At 39.7% G+C, this 24,488-nt stretch overlaps 1 protein-coding gene across 2 annotated transcripts in view; it reads right to left on the bottom strand.

Moving 5' to 3' along the window:
• Window positions 1-21,271, bottom strand: part of TTC7B (tetratricopeptide repeat domain 7B) — an 840,626-nt gene extending 819,355 nt beyond the window's left edge. For both annotated transcript variants that reach the window (XM_053697563.1, XM_053697564.1), the window contains exons 1-2: window positions 21,062-21,271; window positions 7,147-7,301 (exon numbers count right to left, since the gene is read on the bottom strand). In XM_053697563.1, coding sequence (XP_053553538.1) covers window positions 7,147-7,301; window positions 21,062-21,182 — 276 coding nt within the window. In that variant the 5' untranslated portion in view covers window positions 21,183-21,271. The remainder of the gene's footprint in view (window positions 1-7,146; window positions 7,302-21,061) is intronic.
• Between the last annotated feature and the right edge of the window lie 3,217 nt (window positions 21,272-24,488).

Below are 24,488 nucleotides of genomic sequence, written 5' to 3'. Positions count from 1 at the left end.
CAAAAAACACCCATGCTAAATAGTTTCTAAATTTTGTCCTGAGTTTAGAAATACCCAATGTTTACATGTTCTTTGCTTTTTTTGTAAGTTATAGGGCCATAAATACAAGTAGCACTTTGCTATTTCCAAACCATTTTTTTTTCAAGATTAGCGCTAGTTACATTAGAACACTAATATCTTTCAGGAATCCCTGAATATCTATTGACATGTATATATTTTTTTTTAGTAAACATCCCAAAGTATTGATCTAGGCCAATTTTGGTATATTTCATGCCACCATTTCACCGCCAAATGCGATCAAATACAAAAAATCGTTCACTTTTTCACAAATTTTTTCACAAACTTTTGGTTTCTCACTGAAATTATTTACAAACAGCTTGTGCAATTATGGCATAAATGATTGTAAATTTTTCTTTGGGATCCCCTTTGTTCAGAAATAGCAGACATATATGGCTTTGGTGTTGCTTTTTGGTAATTAGAAGGATGCTAAATGCCACTATGCACCACACGTGTATTATGCCCAGCAGTAAAGGGGTTAATTAGGGAGCATGTAGGGAGCTTTTTGGGGTAATTTTAGCTTTAGTGTAGTGTAGTAGACAACCCCAAGTAATGATCTAGGCCCATTTTGGTATATTTCATGCCACCATTTCACCGCCAATTGCGATCAAATTAAAAAAAAAGTTAAATTTTTCACAATTTTAGGTTTCTCACTGAAATCATTTACAAACAGCTTGTGCAATTATGGCACAAATTGTTCTAAATGCTTCTCTGGGATCCCCTTTGTTCAGAAATAGCAGACATATATGGCTTTGGCGTTGCTTTTTGGTACTTAGAAGGCCGCTAAATGCCGCTGCGCATCACACGTGTATTATAGCTAGCAGTGAAGGGGTTAATTAGGAAGTTTGTAGGGAGCTTGCAGGGTTAATTTTAGCTTTAGTGTAGAGATCAGCCTCCCACCTGACACATCAGACCCCCTGATCCCTCCCAAACAGCTCCCTTCCCTCCCCCACCCCACAATTGTCCCCGCCATCTTAAGTACTGGCAGCAACTCTGCCAGTACTAAAATAAAATATATATTTAGGCTTTTTGGTTTTTTTTTTAAAGCATATTTACATATGCTGCTGTGTAGGAGCCCCCCTTAGCCCCCAACCTGGCTGATCCCCCACCAAACAGCTGTCTAACCCTCCCCCTCTGCCTTAATGGCCGCCATCTTGGGTACTGGCAGCTGTCTGCCAGTACCCAGTTTATAAAAAAAAACAGTTGCTTTTTCATTTTTTTCCCCATTTTCTGTAGTGTAGCTCCCCTACCCACCAAAGAACAAACCCCCACCCCCTCCTAGATACCTTTGACTGTTTTTTTTTTTTAATAAAAAGCTTTACACTGAAACTTTTCTGTAGTGTAGCGGTTCCCACCCGCTCCCGCCCCGTGCACGCGCCCGCCCGCCGCCCGGCGTGCACGCGCGCGCCTGTGCGCGCCCCCATCGCCCCCGCCCCCGATCCCGCCCCCCTCTACATTACCCGGCCCATCGATGGCCGCCCACCCGCCTCCCAAGTCAGCTCCCACCCACCAACGTTACCGGCCACCGATGTCCGGTGCAGAGAGGGCCACAGAGTGGCTCTCTCTGCACCGGATGGCCATTTAAGGTTATTGCAGGATGCCTCCATATCGAGGCATCACTGCAATAACCGGAAAGCAGCTGGAAGCGAGCAGGATCGCTTCCAGCTGCTTTCCACACCGAGGACGTGCAGGGTACGTCCTCAGGCATTAACTGCCTTTTTTCTGAGGACGTACCCTGCACGTCCTCGGTCGTTAAGGGGTTAAACACCACTAAAAGCAAATATCTAGATTTACAACATTCTGCTAATTGCCTAAATCAGCTATTTGATTTGCAGGTTGTAACATCTGGTTTTTAGCCTCAATAGGGAGCATGTGTCAAGCACAATTTTATGCAAAACCATTTAAAAAACATAGGCCTAGATTTGGAGTTCGGCGGTAAAAGGGCTGTTAACGCTCCGCGGGCTTTTTTCTGGCCGCACCATAAATTTAACTCTGGTATCGAGAGTTCAAACAAATGCTGCATTAGGCTCCAAAAAAGGAGCGTAGAGCATTTTTACCGCAAATGCAACTCTCGATACCAGAGTTGCTTACGGACGCGGCCGGCCTCAAAAACGTGCTCGTGCACGATTCTCCCATAGGAAACAATGGGGCTGTTTGAGCTGAAAAAAAACCTAACACCTGCAAAAAAGCAGCGTTCAGCTCCTAACGCAGCCCCATTGATTCCTATGGGGAAACACTTCCTACGTCTGCACCTAACACCCTAACATGTACCCCGAGTCTAAACACCCCTAACCTTACACTTATTAACCCCTAATCTGCCGCCCCCGCTATCGCTGACCCCTGCATATTTTTTTTAACCCCTAATCTGCCGCTCCGTAAACCGCCGCAACCTACGTTATCCCTATGTACCCCTAATCTGCTGCCCTAACATCGCCGACCCCTATGTTATATTTATTAACCCCTAATCTGCCCCCCACAACGTCGCCGACACCTACCTACACTTATTAACCCCTAATCTGCCGAGCGGACCTGAGCGCTACTATAATAAAGTTATTAACCCCTAATCCGCCTCACTAACCCTATCATAAATAGTATTAACCCCTAATCTGCCCTCCCTAACATCGCCGACACCTACCTTCAATTATTAACCCCTAAACTTCCGATCGGAGCTCACCGCTATTCTAATAAATGGATTAACCCCTAAAGCTAAGTCTAACCCTAACACTAACACCCCCCTAAGTTAAATATAATTTTTATCTAACGAAATAAATTAACTCTTATTAAATAACTTATTCCTATTTAAAGCTAAATACTTACCTGTAAAATAAATCCTAATATAGCTACAATATAAATTATAATTATATTATAGCTATTTTAGGATTAATATTTATTTTACAGGCAACTTTGTAATTATTTTAACCAGGTACAATAGCTATTAAATAGTTAAGAACTATTTAATAGTTACCTAGTTAAAATAATAACAAATTTACCTGTAAAATAAATCCTAACCTAATCCGATCAGCCAATAGAATGCGAGCTCAATCTGATTGGCTGATGGGATCGGCCAATCGGATTGAACTTGATTCTGATTGGCTGATTCCATCAGCCAATCAGAAAATTCCTACCTTAATTCCGATTGGCTGATAGAATCCTATCAGCCAATCGGAATTCGAGGGACGCCATCTTGGATGACGTCCCTTAAAGGAACCGTCATTAGTCGGGAGACATCGGAAGAAGAGGATGGATCCGCGTCGCCTGCTTCAAGATGGACCCGCTCCGCACCGGATGGAAGAAGATCGAAGATGCCGCTTGGAGAAGATGTTTGCCGGTCCGGATGTCCTCTTCTTGCCGGATAGGAGGAAGACTTTGGAGCACCGGATTATGGATCGCCAACCCCCGCTTGGGTTGGATGAAGATCTTGGAGCCAGGACGGATCGGTGATACCTGGATGGTGAAGACAAGGTAGGAAGATCTTCAGGGGCTTAGTGTTAGGTTTATTTAAGGGGGGTTTGGGTTAGATTAGGGGTATGTGGGTGGTGGGTTGTAATGTTGGGGGGGGGGGGTATTGTATTTATTCTTTTACAGGCAAAAGAGCTGAAATCCTTGGGGCATGCCCCGCAAAGGGCCCTGTTCAGGGCTGGTAAGGTAAAAGAGCTTGTAACTTTTTTAATTTAGAATAGGGTAGGGAATTTTTTATTTTGGGGGGCTTTGTTATTTTATTAGGGGGCTTAGAGTAGGTGTAATTAGTTTAAAATTGTTGTAATATTTTTATTATGTTTGTAAATATTTTTTTATTTTCTGTAACTTAGTTCTTTTTTATTTTTTGTACTTTAGCTAGTTTATTTAATTGTATTTATTTGTAGCAATTGTGTTTAATTAATTTATTGATAGTGTAGTGTTAGGTTAATTGTAGGTAATTGTAGGTAGTTTATTTAATTATTTTATTGATAGGGTAGTGTTAGGTTTAATTATATCTTAGGGTAGGATTTATTTTACAGGTAAATTTGTTATTATTTTAACTAGGTAACTATTAAATAGTTCTTAACTATTTAATAGCTATTGTACCTGGTTAAAATAATTACAAAGTTGCCTGGAAAATAAATATTAATCCTAAAATAGCTATAATATAATTATAATTTATATTGTAGCTATATTAGGATTTATTTTACAGGTAAGTATTTAGCTTTAAATAGGAATAAGTTATTTAATAAGAGTTAATTTATTTCGTTAGATAAAAATTATATTTAACTTAGGGGGGTGTTAGTGTTAGGGTTAGACTTAGCTTTAGGGGTTAATCCATTTATTAGAATAGCGGTGAGCTCCGATCGGAAGTTTAGGGGTTAATAATTGAAGTTAGGTGTCGGCGATGTTAGGGAGGGCAGATTAGGGGTTAATACTATTTATGATAGGGTTAGTGAGGCGGGTTAGGGGTTAATAACTTTATTATAGTAGCGCTCAGGTCCGCTCGGCAGATTAGGGGTTAATAAGTGTAGGCAGGTGTCGGCGACGTTGAGGGGGGCAGATTAGGGGTTAATAAATATAATATGGGGTCGGCGGTGTTAGGGGTAGCAGATTAGGGGTACATAGGGATAACGTAGGTGGCGGCGATTTGCGGTCGGTGGATTAGGGGTTAATTATTTTAAGTAGCTTGCGGCGACGTTGTGGGGGGCAGGTTAGGGGTTAATAAATATAATACAGGGGTCGGCGGGGTTAGGGGCAGCAGATTAGGGGTACATAAGTATAACGTAGGTGGCGGTCGGCAGATTAGGGGTTAAAAATTTTAATCGAGTGGCGGCGATGTGGGGGGAGCTCGGTTTAGGGGTACATAGGTAGTTTATGGGTGTTAGTGTACTTTAGGGTACAGTAGTTAAGAGCTTTATGAACCGGCGTTAGCCAGAAAGCTCTTAACTCCTGCTATTTTCAGGCGGCTGGAATCTTGTCGTTAGAGCTCTAACGCTCACTGCAGAAACGACTCTAAATACCAGCGTTAGAAAGATCCCATTGAAAAGATAGGCTACGCAAATGGCGTAGGGGGATCTGCGGTATGGAAAAGTCGCGGCTGAAAAGTGAGCGTTAGACCCTTTAATCACTGACTCCAAATACCTGCGGGCGCCCAAAACCAGCGTTAGGAGCCTCTAACGCTGGTTTTGACGGCTACCGCCGAACTCTAAATCTAGGCCATAGATATTTAAAGGGACGGTTTACTCAAAAATGTCATCCCCTTTAATTTGTTCCCAATGATCTACTTTACCTGCTGGAGTGTATTAAATTGTTTACAAGTATTTTCTTTACCCTTATATTGACATTTGAAATAGTTGATTTAGCCTGTGGTATCCCCACTTAATGTGAAAGCTTCTGGCCCTTAGGTCCAAGCTATAGATAAACTGTATAAACACAGCCAGCAGAGGAAATTTCACTCCCACTGGGGTATAGAAGAGATAAGGTAATTAGATAAGATAGATAATCCCTTTATTTACCATTCCCCAGTTTTGCATAACCAACACTGTTATAGAAATACACTTTTTACCTCTGTAATTACCTTGTATCTAAGCTTCTGCTGACTGCCTCCTTATCTCAGATCTTTTGACAGACTTGCATTTCAGGCAATTAGTGCTGACTCTTAAATAACTTGATGTGCATGAGCACAGTGTTATCTATATGAAACACAAGAACTAACGCCCTCTAGCTGTGAAAAACTGTCAAATGCATTCAAATTAGAGGCGGCCTTCAAGGGGTTAGAAATTAGCATATGAGCCTACCCTATATTAGCATTCAACTAAGAATAACAAGAGAACAAAGCAAATGTGATGATAAAAGTAAATTAGAAAGTTGTTTAAAATGGAATGCCCTATCTAAATCATGAAGGTTTAATTTGGACTTTACTATCCCTTTAATTTTCCATTATTCTATCCAAGTATTGGTCTTTGGTTTACAGATATAAGATAAAGAAGCAGGTATATGTACACAATGTGATAAAGTAATGAGATCTGATTATATCTACAAATTCAACCCATTTTATTAGGTTGTAGATTCAAACCACTATTCAGCTGTTTCAATAACACAAATAAACCTTAAAAAGCTAATTCTCATATATTTTATACTAAGCAGTTAGTAAAAAAAAAAGTAATTGGAAACACATTAAGGGAAAAACTATTTTACAGTACACTGTCCCTTTAATGCTGTTTTATGGACAGCTCTTGGGACTAGTGTTGGACACCACAATCTGAGGCATTTGATTATTTGCTTATTAAATGGTAAACAACACTACAGCATATTATAGCCAGATCACTCATTCAGGGCCCGATTACAAGTGGCGCACTATTTAACACAGAAGTAACTTTTAATGCACAAATTAAAAGTTAAGTGTTTGCGCACAAGCGAAAGCTGATCCCCACTAACTCCAGGACTTGAAATATTGCAATCCTGTTATCTTCTTCTTCCCATAGACTTTAATTAGGTTGGCAAACTAAAATATATATATGATTCCAAGTCCTTGAATTGGTGGGCATTGGCTTTTGCTTGTGCGCAAACAATTTACTTCAAATTTGTGCATTAAAAGTTACTTCTATACTTATATATATATATAAGAATATCTATTTAAAAATACATAAAACATTTTCCCCTATGTGAAGAACATTGGAATGTAAAATATTTACTGTAGATATAAAGTTTGCTGTACCACACTATTTGTGTTGCCGAATTCATTCTTGTGCAATAGCAAGACGCTAAATCTTCCTTTTACATCCAAATACCTTGTCATATACCGTATACCTTTTAACCCTTATAACTTTTTATTTGTAATATTTATACGAATATTTTTATTACGTCGTGCATATATGAGTGTAACACTTTATTTTAATGTATTTATGTAGTGTTTCATTTTATTTTGCCCTAACCTTTTACACAAGGTCTTCAGTAGTGCTAAATCGCAAATTTAGCTTGCACTTGTGCAGTCTCATTTACTTTCAACTTGTAATACACTCAAGTTAACATGTGCACAATATTTTAATACCGCACGTGCACAGCGCGCCACTTGCAATCTAGCCCTCAGTTGCATAACTCTAGTACAGGGCTTTTTTCTCTTCATACCTTGAGGTTTCCTCTGTCCAGCGCAGCAGTGAGGTGCTTCCGGACATCGGTCAGTTTTGGCCGAAGTCCCCGAGGACTGGCTCCTTGTTTGAGTGGGTTATCTTTAAGATACTGCTCCAGCTTCCCCTCTCCCAGCAGCAGCTCAGCCATGTCATCTTAAGGGCAAAGAGAACATTTCATTAGCAGTGAAAATTGTACAATAGCAGCCATTCCCTGCAGCACCATGAAAGGAGATGCAATACTATCACTGGCTTATGAAACATATTCTGTGCATCTACATTTAATGTGAATATTTAATATATGAAATATGGGAACACAGGATTAACAGATACTTACTGCAACAGTAATATTCCTGGATTTCTCTTATTTTTGGTTTTAATGATCTTTTATTGAAGAATCAAGTACAATACAAAGAAATAAGGTTATTCTGTATAATCATCAATTGTAACCTTTAGTATATTGATTTTACTGGTTCTCCGTTCCCTTCCGTATTAGTAACAGAGTCTGATAGTCCTGTTGAGTCATGAGCTGACCCAATGCACCACTTCACTGAAGTTCTTTGTTAAAGGGACAGTATACTGTAAAATAGTTTTTCCCTTAATGTGTTTACAATTGCTTTTTTTTTTACCAACTGCAGAGTAAACATTTATGAAAATTAGCTTTTTAAGGTTTATTTGTGTATATTAAAGCTCTTATTTTGTGTTTTGAAGCCACAACCTAATAAAATGGGTTGAACTTGTAGGTGTAATCAGATCTCATTACTTTATCGCATTGTGTACATATACCTGCTTCTTTATCTTATATCTGTCCATAAACCAATCACCAGTACTTGGAGAGAACAATGGAAAATCAACATTTTATTACCTTATCTCTGCTATATCCCGCTGGGAGTGTAATTTCTTCTGCTAGCTGTGTTTATACAGCTTATCTATAGCTTGGACCTTCGGCCACAAACTTTCAGAATAGGTGGGGATACCACTGGCTAAATCAACTATTTCAAATGCCAATATAAGGGTAAAGGATCTACTTGTAAATAATTTAATATACTCCAGCAGGTAAAGTGGATCATTGGGAACAAATTAAAGGGGAGACATTTTTTGCGTAAACTGTCCCTTTAAGGATTTTAGCCTCTTGTGGGTGCATGGAATAGTGGGAGCGGAGAAATGGAAATTTGAGATGATTAAGTGCAAAAAAAGTAAAAAAGTTAAATATAATTTACATCTAACGAAATAAATTAACTCTTATTATATAAATTATTCCTATTTAAAGCTAAATACTTACCTGTAAAATAAACCCTAATATAGCTACAATATAAATTATAATTATATTGTAGCTATTTTAGGATTAATATTTATTTTACAGGCAACTTTGTAATTATTTTAACCAGGTACAATAGCTATTAAATAGTTAATAACTATTTAATAGCTAAAATAGTTAAAATAATTACAAAATTACCTGTAAAATAAATCCTAACCTAAGTTACAATTAAACCTAACACTACACTATCAATAAATAAATTAAATACAATACCTACAAATAACTACAATTAAATAAACTAACTAAAGTACAAAAAATAAAAAAGAACTAAGTTACAAAAAATAAAAAAATATTTACAAACATTAGAAAAATATTACAACAATTTTAAACTAATTACACCTACTCTAAGCCCCCTAATAAAATAACAAAGACCCCCAAAATAAAAAAATGCCCTACCCTATTCTAAATTAAAAAAGTTCAAAGCTCTTTTGCCTGTAAAAAAAAAAACATACAATACCCCCCCCCAACATTACAACCCACCACCCACATACCCCTAATCTAACCCAAACCCCCCTTAAATAAACCTAACACTAAGCCCCTGAAGATCTTCCTAACTTATTTTCACCATGCCAGGTTCACCGATCCGTCCTCCGAAGTCTTGATCCAAGCCCAAGCGGGGGCTGGCGATCCATAATCCGGCTGAAGTCTTCTATCAAGCCGCGGCTGAAGAGGTCCAGAAGAGGCTCCAAAGTCTTCATCCTATCCGGGAAGAAGAGGAGATCCGGACCGGCAACCATCTTGATCCAAGCGGCATCTTCTATCTTCATCCGATGACGAACGGCTCCATCTTGAAGACCTTCAGCGCGGATCCATCTTCTTCTTCCGACGTCCAATCGAAGAATGAAGGTTCCTTTAAGGGATGTCATCCAAGATGGCGTCCCTCGAATTCCGATTGGCTGATAGGATTCTATCAGCCAATCGGAATTAAGGTAGGAAAACTCTGATTGTCTGATGGAATCAGCCAATCAGATTCAAGTTCAATCCGATTGGCTGATTGGATCAGCCAATCAGATTGAGCTCGCATTCTATTGGCTATTAGGTAGTTTATTTAATTTATTTATTGATAGTGTAGTGTTAGGTTTAATTGTAACTTAGGTTAGGATTTATTTTACAGGTAATTTTGTAATTATTTTAACTATTTTAGCTATTAAATAGTTATTAACTATTTTATAGCTATTGTACCTGGTTAAAATAATTACAAAGTTGCCTGTAAAATAAATATTAATCCTAAAATAGCTACAATATAATTATAATTTATATTGTAGCTATATTAGGGTTTATTTTACAGGTAAGTATTTAGCTTTAAATAGGAATAATTTATATAATAAGAGTTCATTTATTTCGTTAGATTTAAATTATATTTAACTTAGGGGGGTGTTAGTGTTAGGGTTAGACTTAGCTTTAGGGGTTAATCCATTTATTAGAGTAGCGGCGAGATCCGGTCGGCAGATTAGGGGTTAATTATTTAGGTAGCTGGCGGCGACGTTGTGGGGGGCAGATTAGGGGTTAATAAATATAATATAGGGGTCGGCTGTGTTAGGGGCAGCAGATTAGGGGTACATAGGTATAATGTAGGTTGCGGCAGTGTACGGAGCGGCAGATTAGGGGTGAAAAAAAATATGCAGGTGTCAGCGATAGCGGGGGCGGCAGATTAGGGATTAATAAATATTATGTAGGGGTCGGCGGTATTAGGGGCAGCAGATTAGGGGTACATAGGGATAACGTAAGTGGCGGCGGTGTACGGAGCGGCAGATTAGGGGTTAAAAAAATTATAATAGAGTGGCGGCGATGTGGGGGGGCCTCGGTTTAGGGGTACATAGGTAGTTTATGGGTGTTAGTGTACTTTAGAGCACAGTAGTTAAGAGCTTTATAAACCGGCGTTAGCCCAGAAAGCTCTTAACTACTGACTTTTTTCTGCGGCTGGAGTTTTGTCGTTAGATTTCTAACGCTCACTTCAGCCACGACTCTAAATACCGGCGTTAGAAAGATCCCATTGAAAAGATAGGATACGCAAATGGCGTAGGGGGATCTGCGGTATGGAAAAGTCGTGGCTGCAAAGTGAGCGTTAGACCCTTTCCTGACTGACTCCAAATACCAGTGGGCGGTAAAAACCAGCGTTAGGAGCCTCTAACGCTGGTTTTGACGGCTACCGCCAAACTCTAAATCTAGGCCTAAGTTTGGTACTCCCACCCCTCCCCTATCCCTAGTCATGTATAAAGTCTTTTTAGGAATTCTTGGTTTGATGGGGCCCCAAATAAAGTGTTCTATGTTCCCATGCATTTGTGTCATGTAGTTCTTGGGTAATGGGATTGGTAGGGTTTGTAGGATGTAGAGTACCCTGGGTAGTATGTTCATCTTTACTACATGGATTCTCCCGATCCATGAGAGTGGTTTATTTTTCCAGCAGGATAGGTCCCTAATGATATTTGCTTGCAATAGTTAATAGTTTGCAGTGAACAAGGAATGAGCGTCTGTGGTCAATAAAATAGTTGTGTGTTCCGGATGCAGAGGTGGCAGTTTTCTCTTAGGCCTTCTATAATATGTGGTGGGGTGTTAATGTTTAATATCTCCGACTTATTCAAGTTTAAATGGAAATTGGAATGTGTACCATATTCCTTAATTGTTTCCAACAAGGAGGGTAGCAAGCTTTCTATGTCTGTTAAAGTAAGAAGAATGTTGTTGGCGTACATCGACAATTTATATTCTGCACGTGTTGAGGGTATGCCTCTTATTAGAGGATTCCGTCTGATTATGTGGCCTAGAATTTCAATTGATATAGCAAATAGGATAGGTGACAATGGACACCCCTGGCGGGTGCCATTTCTGATGTCAAAGGGCTCTGAAAGTATTGTATTAACTTTGATTTTAGCAGTGGGTTCGGCGTATAAGGAGAATACTTTTTCTATAAACTTCTGTCTAATATTAAATTTGGACAGGGCAGCTCTGAGAAAATCCCAGTCCACCCTGTCAAATGCTTTTCAGCATCAGTGGAAATGAGGGAGAAAGGGATGCGATTGTTTTTAGCATATGATGTGAGTTGGATGACCTTTAGGGTATTGTCCCTGGCCTTTCTACCGGGGATGAAGCCTACTTGGTCAGAGGAGATTATTTGATTAAGTAAAGGGTTTAGCCTATCGGACAGAATTTTGGCAACATTTTTTATGTCCGTATTTAGCAGGGATATAGGACGAAAATTCTGGGGAGCATTTGGGGATTTGCCCGGCTTTGGTATGGGCCTCCAGCATAGTTTTAAGGAAGCCATCCAATGAGTTGAACGTCTTTTGTAGTTTAAGGGCTAGAATGTGGGAGTATTTTTTGTAGTATTTTGCGCCGTACCCATCTGGGCCTGGGCTCTTTCCTATGGGTAGGTTTTTAATGGCTGTCATTATTTCTTTGATCTCAATAGGAGAGTCTAATTTTTGAGATTGGTCGTCTGTCAGAATAGGCAAATCCATGTTCTCTAGATACTTGGTCAGATTTTCTCTCTTGGTTTCTTGTGTGTGCTGTTGAGAAAGATTACCTGACAAGTTATATAGCGATGAGTAGTATTTGTGGAATATCCCTGCAATAGACATGATATCCTTTTTTTCCACTGCTTTATTTTTAACTGTATGTATGAGTGATTTGAGTTGCTTCCTGTGTACTTCTCTGGCAAGAAGTTTGCCCGATTTATTCCCTTGTTCGAAATATTTTTGGTGAAGAGTGAATGCCTGTTTCTGGCATTCATGTTGCATGTACTTGTTTAATTCCGCTCTAGTGTTTTTTAAGTCTGTCAATAAGGTGGTATTGTCAGGGGACTGTTTGTGTGCTAGTTCCGGTGTTCGCAATTTGTCTAAGAGGGAGTCATATCTGAGCCTGCATTGTTTAGTAAGGATTGCTTTGTGCATTAGGAATTCTCCTCTTAAGACAAATTTATGCGCCTCCCAGATGTTAAAATAGGATGTGTCAGTCTCATCATTAATGAGGAAATATTCCGTCATAGTCTTTTCTATTTCTGAGCTAATAATCGGATGGTCTAAAAGAGTATCATCTAGCTTCCATTGGAATGGGGATAAGGGTTTCTCAGGCCAGTTTATAGTGCAGGAAACAGGTGCATGGTCAGACCATGTGATTGGGTGTATGCGTATGTTTTTAACCAGAGACAAGGTAAGCAAATCGGTCAGTATATAGTCAATACACAAGTAGGTATTATGTGGGTGCCAGGTATCGTGAAGTGCTAGCATGCAAAGCTGATTGTTGATACTTTCGATGTCCCGTTTTGGAACATGTGAAGAGCCTCCGTAGGTGTCTACACTTGGGTCCAGTGGGATATTTAGATCCCCCCTACAAGCAGCATACCCTTTTGTGGTCAAGAATTTTGCTCGACAATTGTCGCATAAATGTTTTTTTGTGCCTGGTTAGGGAAGTAAGCATTAACTATAGTGATAGGCCTATTATTTAACAGTCCTGTCAGGATTAAAAGCCTTCACTGTCATGCTCTAACTGCAGTCTTTGGAAGGGGATGTCTCTCCTAAGGAGAATACCCACTCCGCCTTTTTTTATGGGACTTGAGGAGAAATATGCTGTAGGGTATTTGTGATGCAGCCATTTTGGCTCCCTACCTTTTTAAAGTGCGTTTCCTGTAAAAGTATGATCACGCAGTTTTGTTTGAGTAGATCTGTGAGTACAATGTTCCTTTTTTGTGGGGTGTTGAAGCCCTTGACATTAACTGTGGTGAAGGTAATAGTTTGGACTTTATCCGAAACAGGAATTTGTGGGTTAGGGCCTGTATTGCAAATATTATACCTAGAAATGTCCAGTTAAGATAGGGTGTATGCATGATGATGTTAAATATTTGCTGTATAGAGAAGGGATGGGAGATGGGGTAGGGGAACTAGGTGCCGCCTGCATCCGACTCAGTCACCAAATGCAAATAGGTAAAATTCCAACAAAATATGACACAGTAACAATTTTGCAAAGGAGTCTATTCCACTTTTCAGCGGATATCCTTCAACTAACAGATGCAATACAAACAATGAGATTCAAATTCAACAAGTAATAGTTAGATCACTAACAAAGAATTACGGGGAATGAGTCCTAACGTTGTCTGATTGGTAAGCTTAGATTAGATTATGTGTTCATTAAATATGTTGGTATATTTTATTATAAGTTTTTCCATTTGCCTATGGAGATGAGTTGCGGTAATCGCAATATAAAGTCAGTATTGGGGTAGAGGGGTGTTGTGGAACGGTGTTCCTAACCTGCTTTTTCTTGCTGAATGAGTGCATTATATTATTTCCCTAAACTGTCATATGTATGTGCAGTCTAGCTGTTAAAGGGTATTCTACGCTTGAGCATGATTGTAATATATGTCATCTACTGTTCGTTGCCTGGCTTTGTAAAGAGGTGACTAGTTTAGCCGTCAACCCCGTTATCCTGTGTCTTCCGTTATAAGAAGGTATGTGTGTGGGGGGGACTATCAACTAGTTGTCTTACTCAGCCCTAGTTAACATGTTGTTTTGATAGTATGGCGCGTTATCAATATGCTATAAAAGGTATAGATAAGGGTATCCCCTTGCCAGTGAAAAAATACATTCAGAACAGAATATAACAACATAAACATAAAATATACAACGTATAACAGTGTGAATCTTTCAAAGCTATATAATACTATCTACTCATCTGTCTGTCGCCAAGTCCCCGCCATTCAGAGGAGCCAGACAAAAGTTTCTAGAACGCTGCCTTTTGGAGTCCTCCTGGATACCTAGAAGGAAAAGATCCTCCGTGATCAGAGGTGTGGAGAGTAAAGGTGCAGCAATGAGCTGTGAAGCGGCTTTTCTTAATCAAACGTGTATAAAGGTTACTGCTGTGTCAGCCAAACAGGCTTTGAAGAATAAGTTGCTCTTTTTGTATCCCATTAGGTCATTCTTCCTCCATCTGGTCTTGACCTGTTGGGGCTGCTGACCTAATGTTTGGATTGGCCGTCTTTTCGGAGACTCTCTCGGTCACTTGATTGGAGGTCTCGTTCGGGTCTATGACTTTGTCTTGAATTTTTCGGGCTTGAGATACCGGCTCCAAGGTTGAGTTCAATACCTTTGTAATGCCCAATCTCTTGTAGAAGCTTGGGAGGTCTTGTTCTGTTCTATAGACTGCTGTGTGTCCATTATCGCTAGCTATTATGCTTAGGGGGAACTCCCAGCGGTAAGGAATTTTATGATGTCTAAGTGTCTCTGTTATGTGTCTGAGCTCTCTTCGCTTCTGCAGTGTTGCAGGCTATAGATCCGAAAAGACCTGCAAAGGCATGCCAACATATGTTAAGGAGGCTTTGGTTCTTGCCCCTTTGGCAATTTCTTCCTTGTCAACAAAACTCAGAAATCGAACAATCACGTCCCTTGGAGGGGCTTTAGCGGGTGGCCTGAGGCATAAGGACCTGTGTGCTCTCTCCAGTTGGACGTCTGGGGAAAATGGGGTATTTTTGATTACCCTGAATAGGGCTTGAAGGTAATCATTTAGAGAAGTTGGGGCTACCAATTCGGGGATACCTCTGATGTGGAGGTTGTTTCTCCGGTTCCGATTATCAAGGTCTTTGATTTTGTCCAGGAGAAAATTAATAGCTCCACTTTGCTGTGTTATGGTGTGGGAGTTTTCTTTCACTTCTGTTTGGATTACTGTTTGTGTTTGTTCAAGGGTATCCACTCTTGCAGTGACCTGTGATATGTCTTTTTTAAGTTCCCCAAAGAGGCCCCTGACCTCAGATAGAACCTCCTTAATGTCTTCCTTGGAAAGATTGTAAATTTGCTAAGATAATACAAACTTTGGAAGTTTAAAGATACAGGTCGTGATGGACGCAGCTGTAGTAATTCTGCTTTCAGCGATGTGATTATGTGTAAGCCAATCCCCTATGTGTGCCCATGTGGCCCGTGTAAAGAGACCTGCAGAATGCTCAAAGATATGGGCGTTTTTACCCACTGCGGCAGATAGGGCCCTGACTGCTGTTGTCTTTGAGTTGTCTCGGGTACAATGTTGCGTTGCAGTGCAGGCGTACAGGTCTTCCTGGCCTGTGTAACACCCAGGATATACAACTTGTTGCGTGTCTTGGGCCTTACATGTACCGGAGGTCCTCCAGCGTGCTCTCTCCTCTAGCCAAAAGTGCCTAATGGTCAGTCTCTTGCCCCAACGTGTTTTCAGCGATCTCAGGCCACAGTTACTTTCTGATGTCAGATGGGATTGGGAACAGATTATACCCTCTATAATGCGCAGTTAGTTTGGCGCTGTTCCGTGTCTTCTCTCATTCCCCCTGGTATCTGTTGAAATGAGCGAATTTCTTACCGGACTATGTTATGCTGCTTCCCTCTCTGTTGTCTGCAGATCCGTCTCAATGTGCGGCCATTAACCTGGGCTGCTAGGTTTCAGTTGTTCTCTTTAAAATACCCCAAGGATGTTCTATTGTATTCAAGTCAGGTGACATACAATCTTGGCCAGTAGGAGCTGGTGCCTCCGAAAGTGTGCATATAAAAAGACTGTGCACAATATGATAATAAAATTACATGTTCTACCATAATCAAGAAAGTTTAAAGGGACAGTCTAGTCAACATTAAACTTCCATTATTCAGATAGGGTATGTAATTTTAAACAACATTCCAATTTACTTTTATCATCAAATATGCTTTGTTCTCTTGGTATTCTTTGATGAAAGCTAAACCTAGGTAGGCTCATATGCTAATTTCTAAGCCCTTGAAGGCTGCCTCTTATATCAATGAATTTTGACATTTTTTTACAGCTAGACACTGCAAGTTCATGTGTGCCATATAGATAACACAATGCTCACTCCTGTAAAGTTACTTGGGAGTCAGCACTGATTGGCTAAAATGTAAGTCTGTCAAAAGAACTGAAATAAGGGGGCAGTCAGCAGAGGCTTAGATACAAGGTAATTAAAGAGGTAAAAAGTATATTAATATAACCGTGTTGGTTATGTAAAACTGGAGAATGGATAAAAAAGGGATTATCTATCTTTCTAAACAATACAAATTCTGGAGTAGACTGTACGTTTAATTGACTTTTAGCGTACCTTGAACTACTTATATACTCAGGATATACATAAATATTACTTCAAGATCTCTTAAAAGTGACAGCCATCCCCAGTATGTAGAACAGAATTGCTTATAACGTATTCGCTTCATTATATTCATAAAAGCCTGAAGGATATGAAATTTGTTTAAAACAGTTAACTCAGGTGTTAAAATATTAAAAAGGGACAATCTACTTGATTATTTTATTGTTTAAAAATATAGATAATGACTTTCTACACATTCCCCAGCTTTACATAACCAACATTGTTATATTAATATACTTAACAACCTCTAAGTTTGCCTGTTTCTAAACCCTTTCAGGCCAGCTCTTATGGTCCTTTTTATTAGTTTAATTAAATCTTGCACAACAGCCAGACTGTGCTAGTTCATGTGTGTCATATAGATAATATTGTGCTCAATCCCGTGGAGAATGATAATGGTTATTTATACAAGGACCTGCACTGATTGACTAAAATACAAGATTGTAAAAAGCACTGAGATAAGGGTCTGTCTGCAGGGACTTAGATACAGGTAATCATAGGGCGAACAAATATAATAATATAACCGTGTTGGTTATGCAAAACTAGGTAATGGGTAATACAACGCTTTTCTATCTTTTTAAACAATAAACAATTTTTAAGTAGACTGTTGCTTTAATCAAGTTATAAAACAAAAGAGGCCATCATTGTAATTTTTTTTGGAACAATATTTAACAAACGTTTTGTGTGTAGCTATAAATAGTATATCCCATGTTTTATTAATATAAATATGTTTATGAGGTTTAATTCTACTTACTGACGACCTAGTTTCTTCATTTACAAAATGTGGGGTATTTCATTTTGTGCTTTCTTGGAGAAAAAAATCTCCCAAAACTCTTCATGCAATTAACTCCTAATCCAACGAACCCTCCTCTTAAAGGGACATGAAACCCATACATTTTTCAACAACTTTCCAGTGCACTTCTTTTATTAGTTTTGCTACATTCTCTTGGTATCTTTTATTGAAGGGGCAGCAATGCACCACTGGTAGCTCGCTGAACAAATCAGCAAGACAATGCCAAGAGGCATATGCAGCCACCAATCAGCAGCTAGCTCCCAGCTCCTGAACCTACCTAAGTATCCTTTACAACAAAAGATGCCAAGAGAACTAAGAACATTAGATAACAGAAGTCTATTGGAAAAGTGTTTAAAATGATTTGCTCTATCTGAATAATGAAAGAAAAATGTGGGATTTCATGTCCTTTTAACCATCAAAGCTGACACCACAATTAACCCATAACCCACCTGACACCTCACCGTAGTAGGCCCTAAACTGTCAGATCCCCCACTGCACATAACCACCAAGTGCTGGACCCCCATTGCAATAAACCTCTAAACCACCAAAACTGCCACCACAATTAACCTCTAACCCAGAGCTCAGCCAAATTTGTTCAAAATCTATGAGCCATTAACTTTTGGCTATTGCTATTATATATGTGTAATCTATGTGTGTGTATTGGAATTGTAGTTGGATTTGTATTTCACAGCTGCAAGGCCTAGAAATGATCCTGCAGTACTAAGCTAAATTTAAAGGGACAGTCTAGTCAAAATTAAAAACTTTCGTGATTCAGGGTATGCAATTTTAAATTCATCCGGATTCGTCCTCTTTTTTTTCTCATGGTTATGCAATTTTAAACAACTTTCCAATTTACTTTTATCATCAAATTTGCTTTGTTCTCTATTCTTTGTTGAAAGCTAAACCGAGGTAGGCTCATATGCTAATTTCTAAGCCCTTGAAGGTCGCCTCTTATCTCAGGGCATTTTGACAGTTTTTCACAGATAGACAGTTCTAGTTCATGTGTGCCATATAGATAATATTGAGACAGCACTGGTTGGCTAAAAAGAAAGTCTGTCAAAAGAACTGAGAAAATGAGCAGTCTGCAGAGACTTAGATACGAGGTAATCACAGAGGTAAAAAGTGTATTCATTTAACTGTGTTGGTTATGCAAAACTGGGGAATGGGTAATAAAGGGATTATCTATCAGAATAAGCACATATGCTACGTGTGAATAGAGGATCAGGATTCAAATACCAGAGAGCTGGCGGTGGTTTGCATAACGTCAGTGAAGACTTAAAGGGCCAGTAAACCTACAAAATAATGTTATATAATTTTGCACATAGTGCAGAATTATATAACATTAGCTTGGCGCCAACTTTATAAATGAAAGGATTGCAGAGACATTTTATTCCAAAATTCATTTTTCCTGAACTCCGCTCCTGGCTCTACTGAGTGGGTCTTTTTTTCCATAAGTGCTTCGCTGACACGCAGTCTAGTCACAGTGCGCCTGATCGCGCCATTAAACTGAATGTAGCTCGCTCCCGCTACCAGACAAAAAAAAAAAAAAAAAAGAACCGCTCAGTAGACCAGGAGCGGAGTTCAGGAAAATTTGAATTTTGGAATAAAATATCTCTGCAATCCTTTGATTTATAAAGTTGGTGCTAAGCTAATGTTATATAATTCTGCACTATGTGCAGAATTATATAACAATATTTTGTAGGTTTACTGTCCCTTTAAATTTGCTTCATACAAGCCACTGCTAACTCTCTGAGAAGGTTTGGTGTTTGAATGCTGGTGCATATGTGCGTATGCCGCTGGAAAACACAAATAACTTTTACTATAAGTATTTTTCTAATGGAAGAATATTGCAAAAATGTTTCTATTTAAACTTTAAATGCACTCATTACACATTTCAATTTTGACCTCTCTCTCCCTTTAAAGGGACACTGAACCCAATTTTTTTTCTTTTGTGATTCAGATAGAGCATGTGATTTTAAGCAACTTTCTAATTTACTCCTATTATCAAATTGTCTTCATTCTCTTGGTATCTTTATTTGAAAAGCAAGAATGTAAGTTTAGATGCCGGCCCATTTTTGGTGAACAACCTAGGTTGTTCTTGCTGATTGGTGGATAAATTAACCCACCAATAAACAAGTGCTGCCCAGAGTACTAAACCAAAAATTGGCTGGCTCCTTAGCTTAGATGCCTTCTTTTTAAAATAAAGATAGCAAGAGAACGAAGAAAAATTGATAATAGTAGTAAATGAGAAAGTTCCTTAAAATTGCATGTTCTATCTGAATCACAAAATAAACAATTTTGGTTCAGTTTGCCTTTCAGCAAAGCTCGACAAACCCAGCAGCCACAATGTTCTAGAATTTTACCCCTGTCTCCTAACTTTTTCAGTTATTCTCCATATATCTATATACAAATATCACTGTCTGGCTCCTAAATATTCTTACTGGTATCTAAATATTAAACAGATTTGTTACCCATGAGGACCTTCCTGTTTTTGTTCAACAACACTTGCCGCTGTTTTATATATTACTAAACAGACAATATTTTCCCAAACATATGTCCCAATAATAGAAGCTTACATTTCATTCACTCAGCTTAAGAAAATATTTTTTACAGGCAAAACAGTCCTTTTGTTTCAAAACTGAAGGAGATAGAAAGTTACTGCCACATACACAAGGGTGTGTTATAATGACATCCTGCCCCAGTCATTAAATTATTGAGCTGACCAATCCTGTCCCTGATTTTTTTAGGCTGTCTGACCAGTTACAAGTACTTCCATAGTCTGTCATATGAGCCCAACACAAAACTTTGCTATCACATAACAAATAAGCGTCTCTGCGCCCTATAGTTTTGTTGGTTTGTTTTAATGCTGCAGTTATTGTTTTATATCTATTACATGTATACTGAATCCTGTGCAACATTTTCAGACACTGACAGAGTAAAAGTGAGCCCCAAAATACAAATATGTCTGGCTTGTCACAATTCTGCTGTATAACATATATTTCTTTTAATGACACAATGTTCATTTTTGTATGGTCATTTGTTCTACAGATGATTCACATATCTAAACAAAATGTGACTCAATGTTACTCTGTCTTGTGTATTTTTTAAAAGTGTAACATCATAAAATGCTAGGGACTGTCCAGTAACAGGTTTGGTATATAACTCTGTGACAAGTTATTCAGATTTGATAGTGTAGTATTATTATGGGGTGCACCTGTATAAGGGAGAATAGGCTATGGTCACCTGATACAATACTATCATTGCCTTTATATGACACATTGACAATCTCAGTTTCTCAGTCATCTCCTTTACTTCCACAGGTGCATCATAGACTAAAATGAAAGATCTGTCAAAGTTCTGCCCTGACCTCCCTGTCATATGAGAATGACCCTCTCTCCCAGCCATTCATTTTGCAGGTGACCCTTGCAAAGCCGTCTATTTATTAACAGTTCACGGCTGAACTTTCCCTTATACTCTTATGAAGGGTTCCTGTTTTCAGTTACCATATATTGCCCAACCTGTTACTGCTGTGATATAGAACAATGCCAGTGTTTATTGCCCTATAATGACACCTTCAGGCCTCATGCTTTAATGTATTATGATATTAATCTCCCACCCAGGATACATCTCTTGTTTCCCAGACCGTTTGCAATGGACCCGATAAGAAGCCTCTTAAGGCCGTAGCCGGATCCTGGCCCTTTCCTGTTGCCTCTTACCATTGGAGATGAGTTTCGTAGACAGTTGTTTGACAAGCTCGTAGATCCGTTCCCACTGGCACTCAGAGCGGCAGCGTTCGATTTCCGTCTCCAGTCGGTGACCGGTCTTCTTGGTAGCCATGCTTGGCTAGTTAGACTAAGGGGGAGTGGAGGCCCAAACACAGGCCGGGAGCTTTGCTGGGTCAGCAACCGGCCAGCAGGTATCTTACTGCGGGTACCTAATAAGTAATACTGCCACCTACCGGAGGAAGAGAGAACCACAGTCATTTCACTTTACTGTCTTGTGTTCTGGTATAATCTAAATACATTTACAACATTAAAATGTTATTTACAGAAAATAGTGCCTAAAATAATATAAAGGAGAACTTACTAATCATTAATTATCATGTATGCAAATTTCCCCATATTAGTCTTAGAGAAAAATAGTGTTAATGATAAGTTTACTATAAATAACACATATAAGTGCAGTGAAAGAAAATATTGTAATGTGTTAGAGTATTTTATTATTGTAGTATTGCATGAATATAACTATAAGTGTATAACATTGAAAAATGATCAAACACACAGTTGAAGTAAGTTGTTATGCACTACTGTGAGCTAGCTAAGCATATCTGGTAACTCAATGACAGAAGGCACATGTTTATCCACAAATTACCAGCTAGCTCTTAGTAGTGTGTTGCTGCTCCTGTTTTAAACTGCAAACAAGTTTCATTTTAACTTGTTGACCACAGCCATTTTAAAGGGACACTGAAGTCAGAATTAAACTTTTATGATTCAGATAGAGCCTGCAATTTTAAGCAACTTTCCATTTTTCTCCTATTATCAATTTTTCTTACTTCTCTTGGTATTTTTATTTGTAAAGCAGGAATGTATGTTTAAGAGACAGCCCATTTTTGGTTCAGAACCTGGGTTGCACTTGCTTATTGTTGGCTAAATGTAGCCACCAATCAGCAAGCGCTAGCCAGGGTACTGAACCAAAAATGGCACGGTTTCTTAGCTGACATTCCTACTTTTTCAAATAAAGATACCAAGAGAACAAAGACAAATTGATAATAGGAGTTAATTAGAAAGTTGCTTAAAATCTGAATCATGAAAGAAAAATTTGGGTTTACTATCCCTTTAAGGAGCGGGTAAAGTGAGCAATTGTCCGCGGCACCACCACGGCAAAGGGTGCCATCAGTGCACAACAGTGAGGCTCTGTTGTCAGATTCACAGTGGGCCTCTATCATCCTCGCACATCAAAATTAGATTGTGTAGTTTGGAGCTAGCATCGGAAGACACCAGACACATCTCCTATGAGCTTCATGCTAGAGAGTTTCTATGTGTTAACTACTGCCTGAGGACAGACCTGGGCAGGGCCGGCCTTAGGACCCCAAACTGGTGCCAAGGTCTTGGGGCTGCAACACTATTCCCTCACATGCCTCTTTAGCAGGTAGAGCACTTTTCTCCTCCCGCGGCAGCTTTTTTTCGAGGCCCGCCATACAGAGGGATGGGAGGATGTGTCGAAAAAGCTATCATTTCTAAAAGGCAGAACCCACAGTGACAAAAATGAGCCACAGAGAGCGCACAAAATGAAGAGAAACCACTCACTGACTAACCGGACTCTGAAGGAATTAATGCAAGCATTACAAATTCATCTTAAACTCCTACTATTCTGCCCTTAATCTCCATAAGCAACACTACTTCTCTACTTTTATCTCAAATCTTTCTTCCAACCCAAAATGACTGTTCTCCACTTTCAATACTCTTCTCCGCCCTCCCCTACCTCCTAATACAACTTCCCTGTCAGCTCAAGACTTTGCCAGCCACTTCAATAACAAAATAGACTCCATCAGAAATTAAATCAGCTCTCAACATAATTCCTTTCTCTCACCCCCTCAAATGCTCTCAATCAACCACAACCCACATAACCTTAAACTTAGCTCATTCTCCCCTGTTACTCAGGAAGAAGTTTCAACACTTATACTGCGCTCTCATCTCACTACCTGTCCCCTTTACCCTATCCACTCACAGATACTCCCCTCCCTCTTTACTACCCTTACCCCTATACTCACACACATTTTCAACCTCTCCCTCAGCACCGGTATATTTCCCTCATCGCTGAAACATGCACTGGTCACACCTATCCTCAAAAAACCTTCCCTTGATCCTACCTTCCCATCTAACTACCGCCCTATTTCCCTCCTCCCTCTTGCCTCAAAAGCTTCTTGAAAAACTAGTATATGCATGCCTATCCCATTTCCTTACGTTAAACTCCCTTCTTGACCCACTGCAATCTGGATTTCGTCCCTATCACTCCACAGAGACAGCAATTGTTAAGGTTACCAACGACCTACTTACAGCAAAATCAAAAGGCCACTTCTCTCTACTTATCCTCCTTGATCTGTCCACAGCCTTTGACACTGTTGACCACCCTCTTTGCTCCAAACCCTTCAATCCTTCGGCATCTGTGACACAGCTCTCTTGTGGCTCTCTTCCTATCCGTCAAAATGTACCTTTAGTGTAGCCTTCTCTGGGGCCTCCTCTGCCCGTCACCACTTTCTGTCGGAGTACCGCAAGGCTCTGTCCTAGGTCCCCTTCTCAATCTACACATCATCACTAGGTTCCCTAATAAAGTCCCACGTTTTCCAATATCATTTGTATGCTGATGAGATGACATCCAAATCTACTTCTCTGCACCAGACTTATCTCCTTCCTTGCTAACCTGTGTCACTAACTGTCTTTCTCACATCTCTTCCTGGATGTCCTCTCACTACCTCAAGCTAAATATCTCCAAAACTGAGCTCCTCATTTCCCCCCCTTCTTCCAAAATCTCCACCCACAATCTCTCTATAACTGTCGACAACTCCATCATTACCCCTACCCCGCATGCCCGATGTTTCGGGGTCACATTTAACTCAGATCTTTCTTTCGCTCCTCACATTCAGTCCTTGGCTAAAACCCGCCACTTCCTCCTTAAAAACATCTCTAAAATTAGACACTTCTTTACACAAGACACAACTAAGATTTTAATCCACTCTCTCATTCTTTCCCACCTCGATTACTGCAACTCTGTCCTCTCTGGTCTCCCCACCTGCCGCCTAGCTCCTTTACAATCCATAATGAATGCCTCTGCCAGACTCATCTTCCTTACATGTCGCTCTTCATCTGCTGCACCTCTCTGCCAATCCCTTCACTGGCTTCCTCTTGCCTCTAGGATTAAACACAAAATTCTCACTCTGACATACAAAGCCCTCAACTGCACTGCTCCCCCCTATATCTCAGACCTTGTCTCCAGATACTCTCCCTCCTGTCCCCTTCGCTCTGCTCATGACCTCCTACTCTCCTCCTCTCTTGTTACCTCATCACACTCCCGTTTACAGGACTTCTCCAGACTGGCTCCCATCTTGTGGAACTCTCTGCCTCGCTCCACAAGACTCTCCCCTAG

Source organism: Bombina bombina, chromosome 1, assembly GCF_027579735.1.
Source record: "Bombina bombina isolate aBomBom1 chromosome 1, aBomBom1.pri, whole genome shotgun sequence".
Taxonomy (NCBI): domain Eukaryota; kingdom Metazoa; phylum Chordata; class Amphibia; order Anura; family Bombinatoridae; genus Bombina; species Bombina bombina.
The sequence above is the reverse complement of the archived record's forward strand: the minus strand, read 5'-3'. Positions and strand labels throughout refer to the sequence as shown.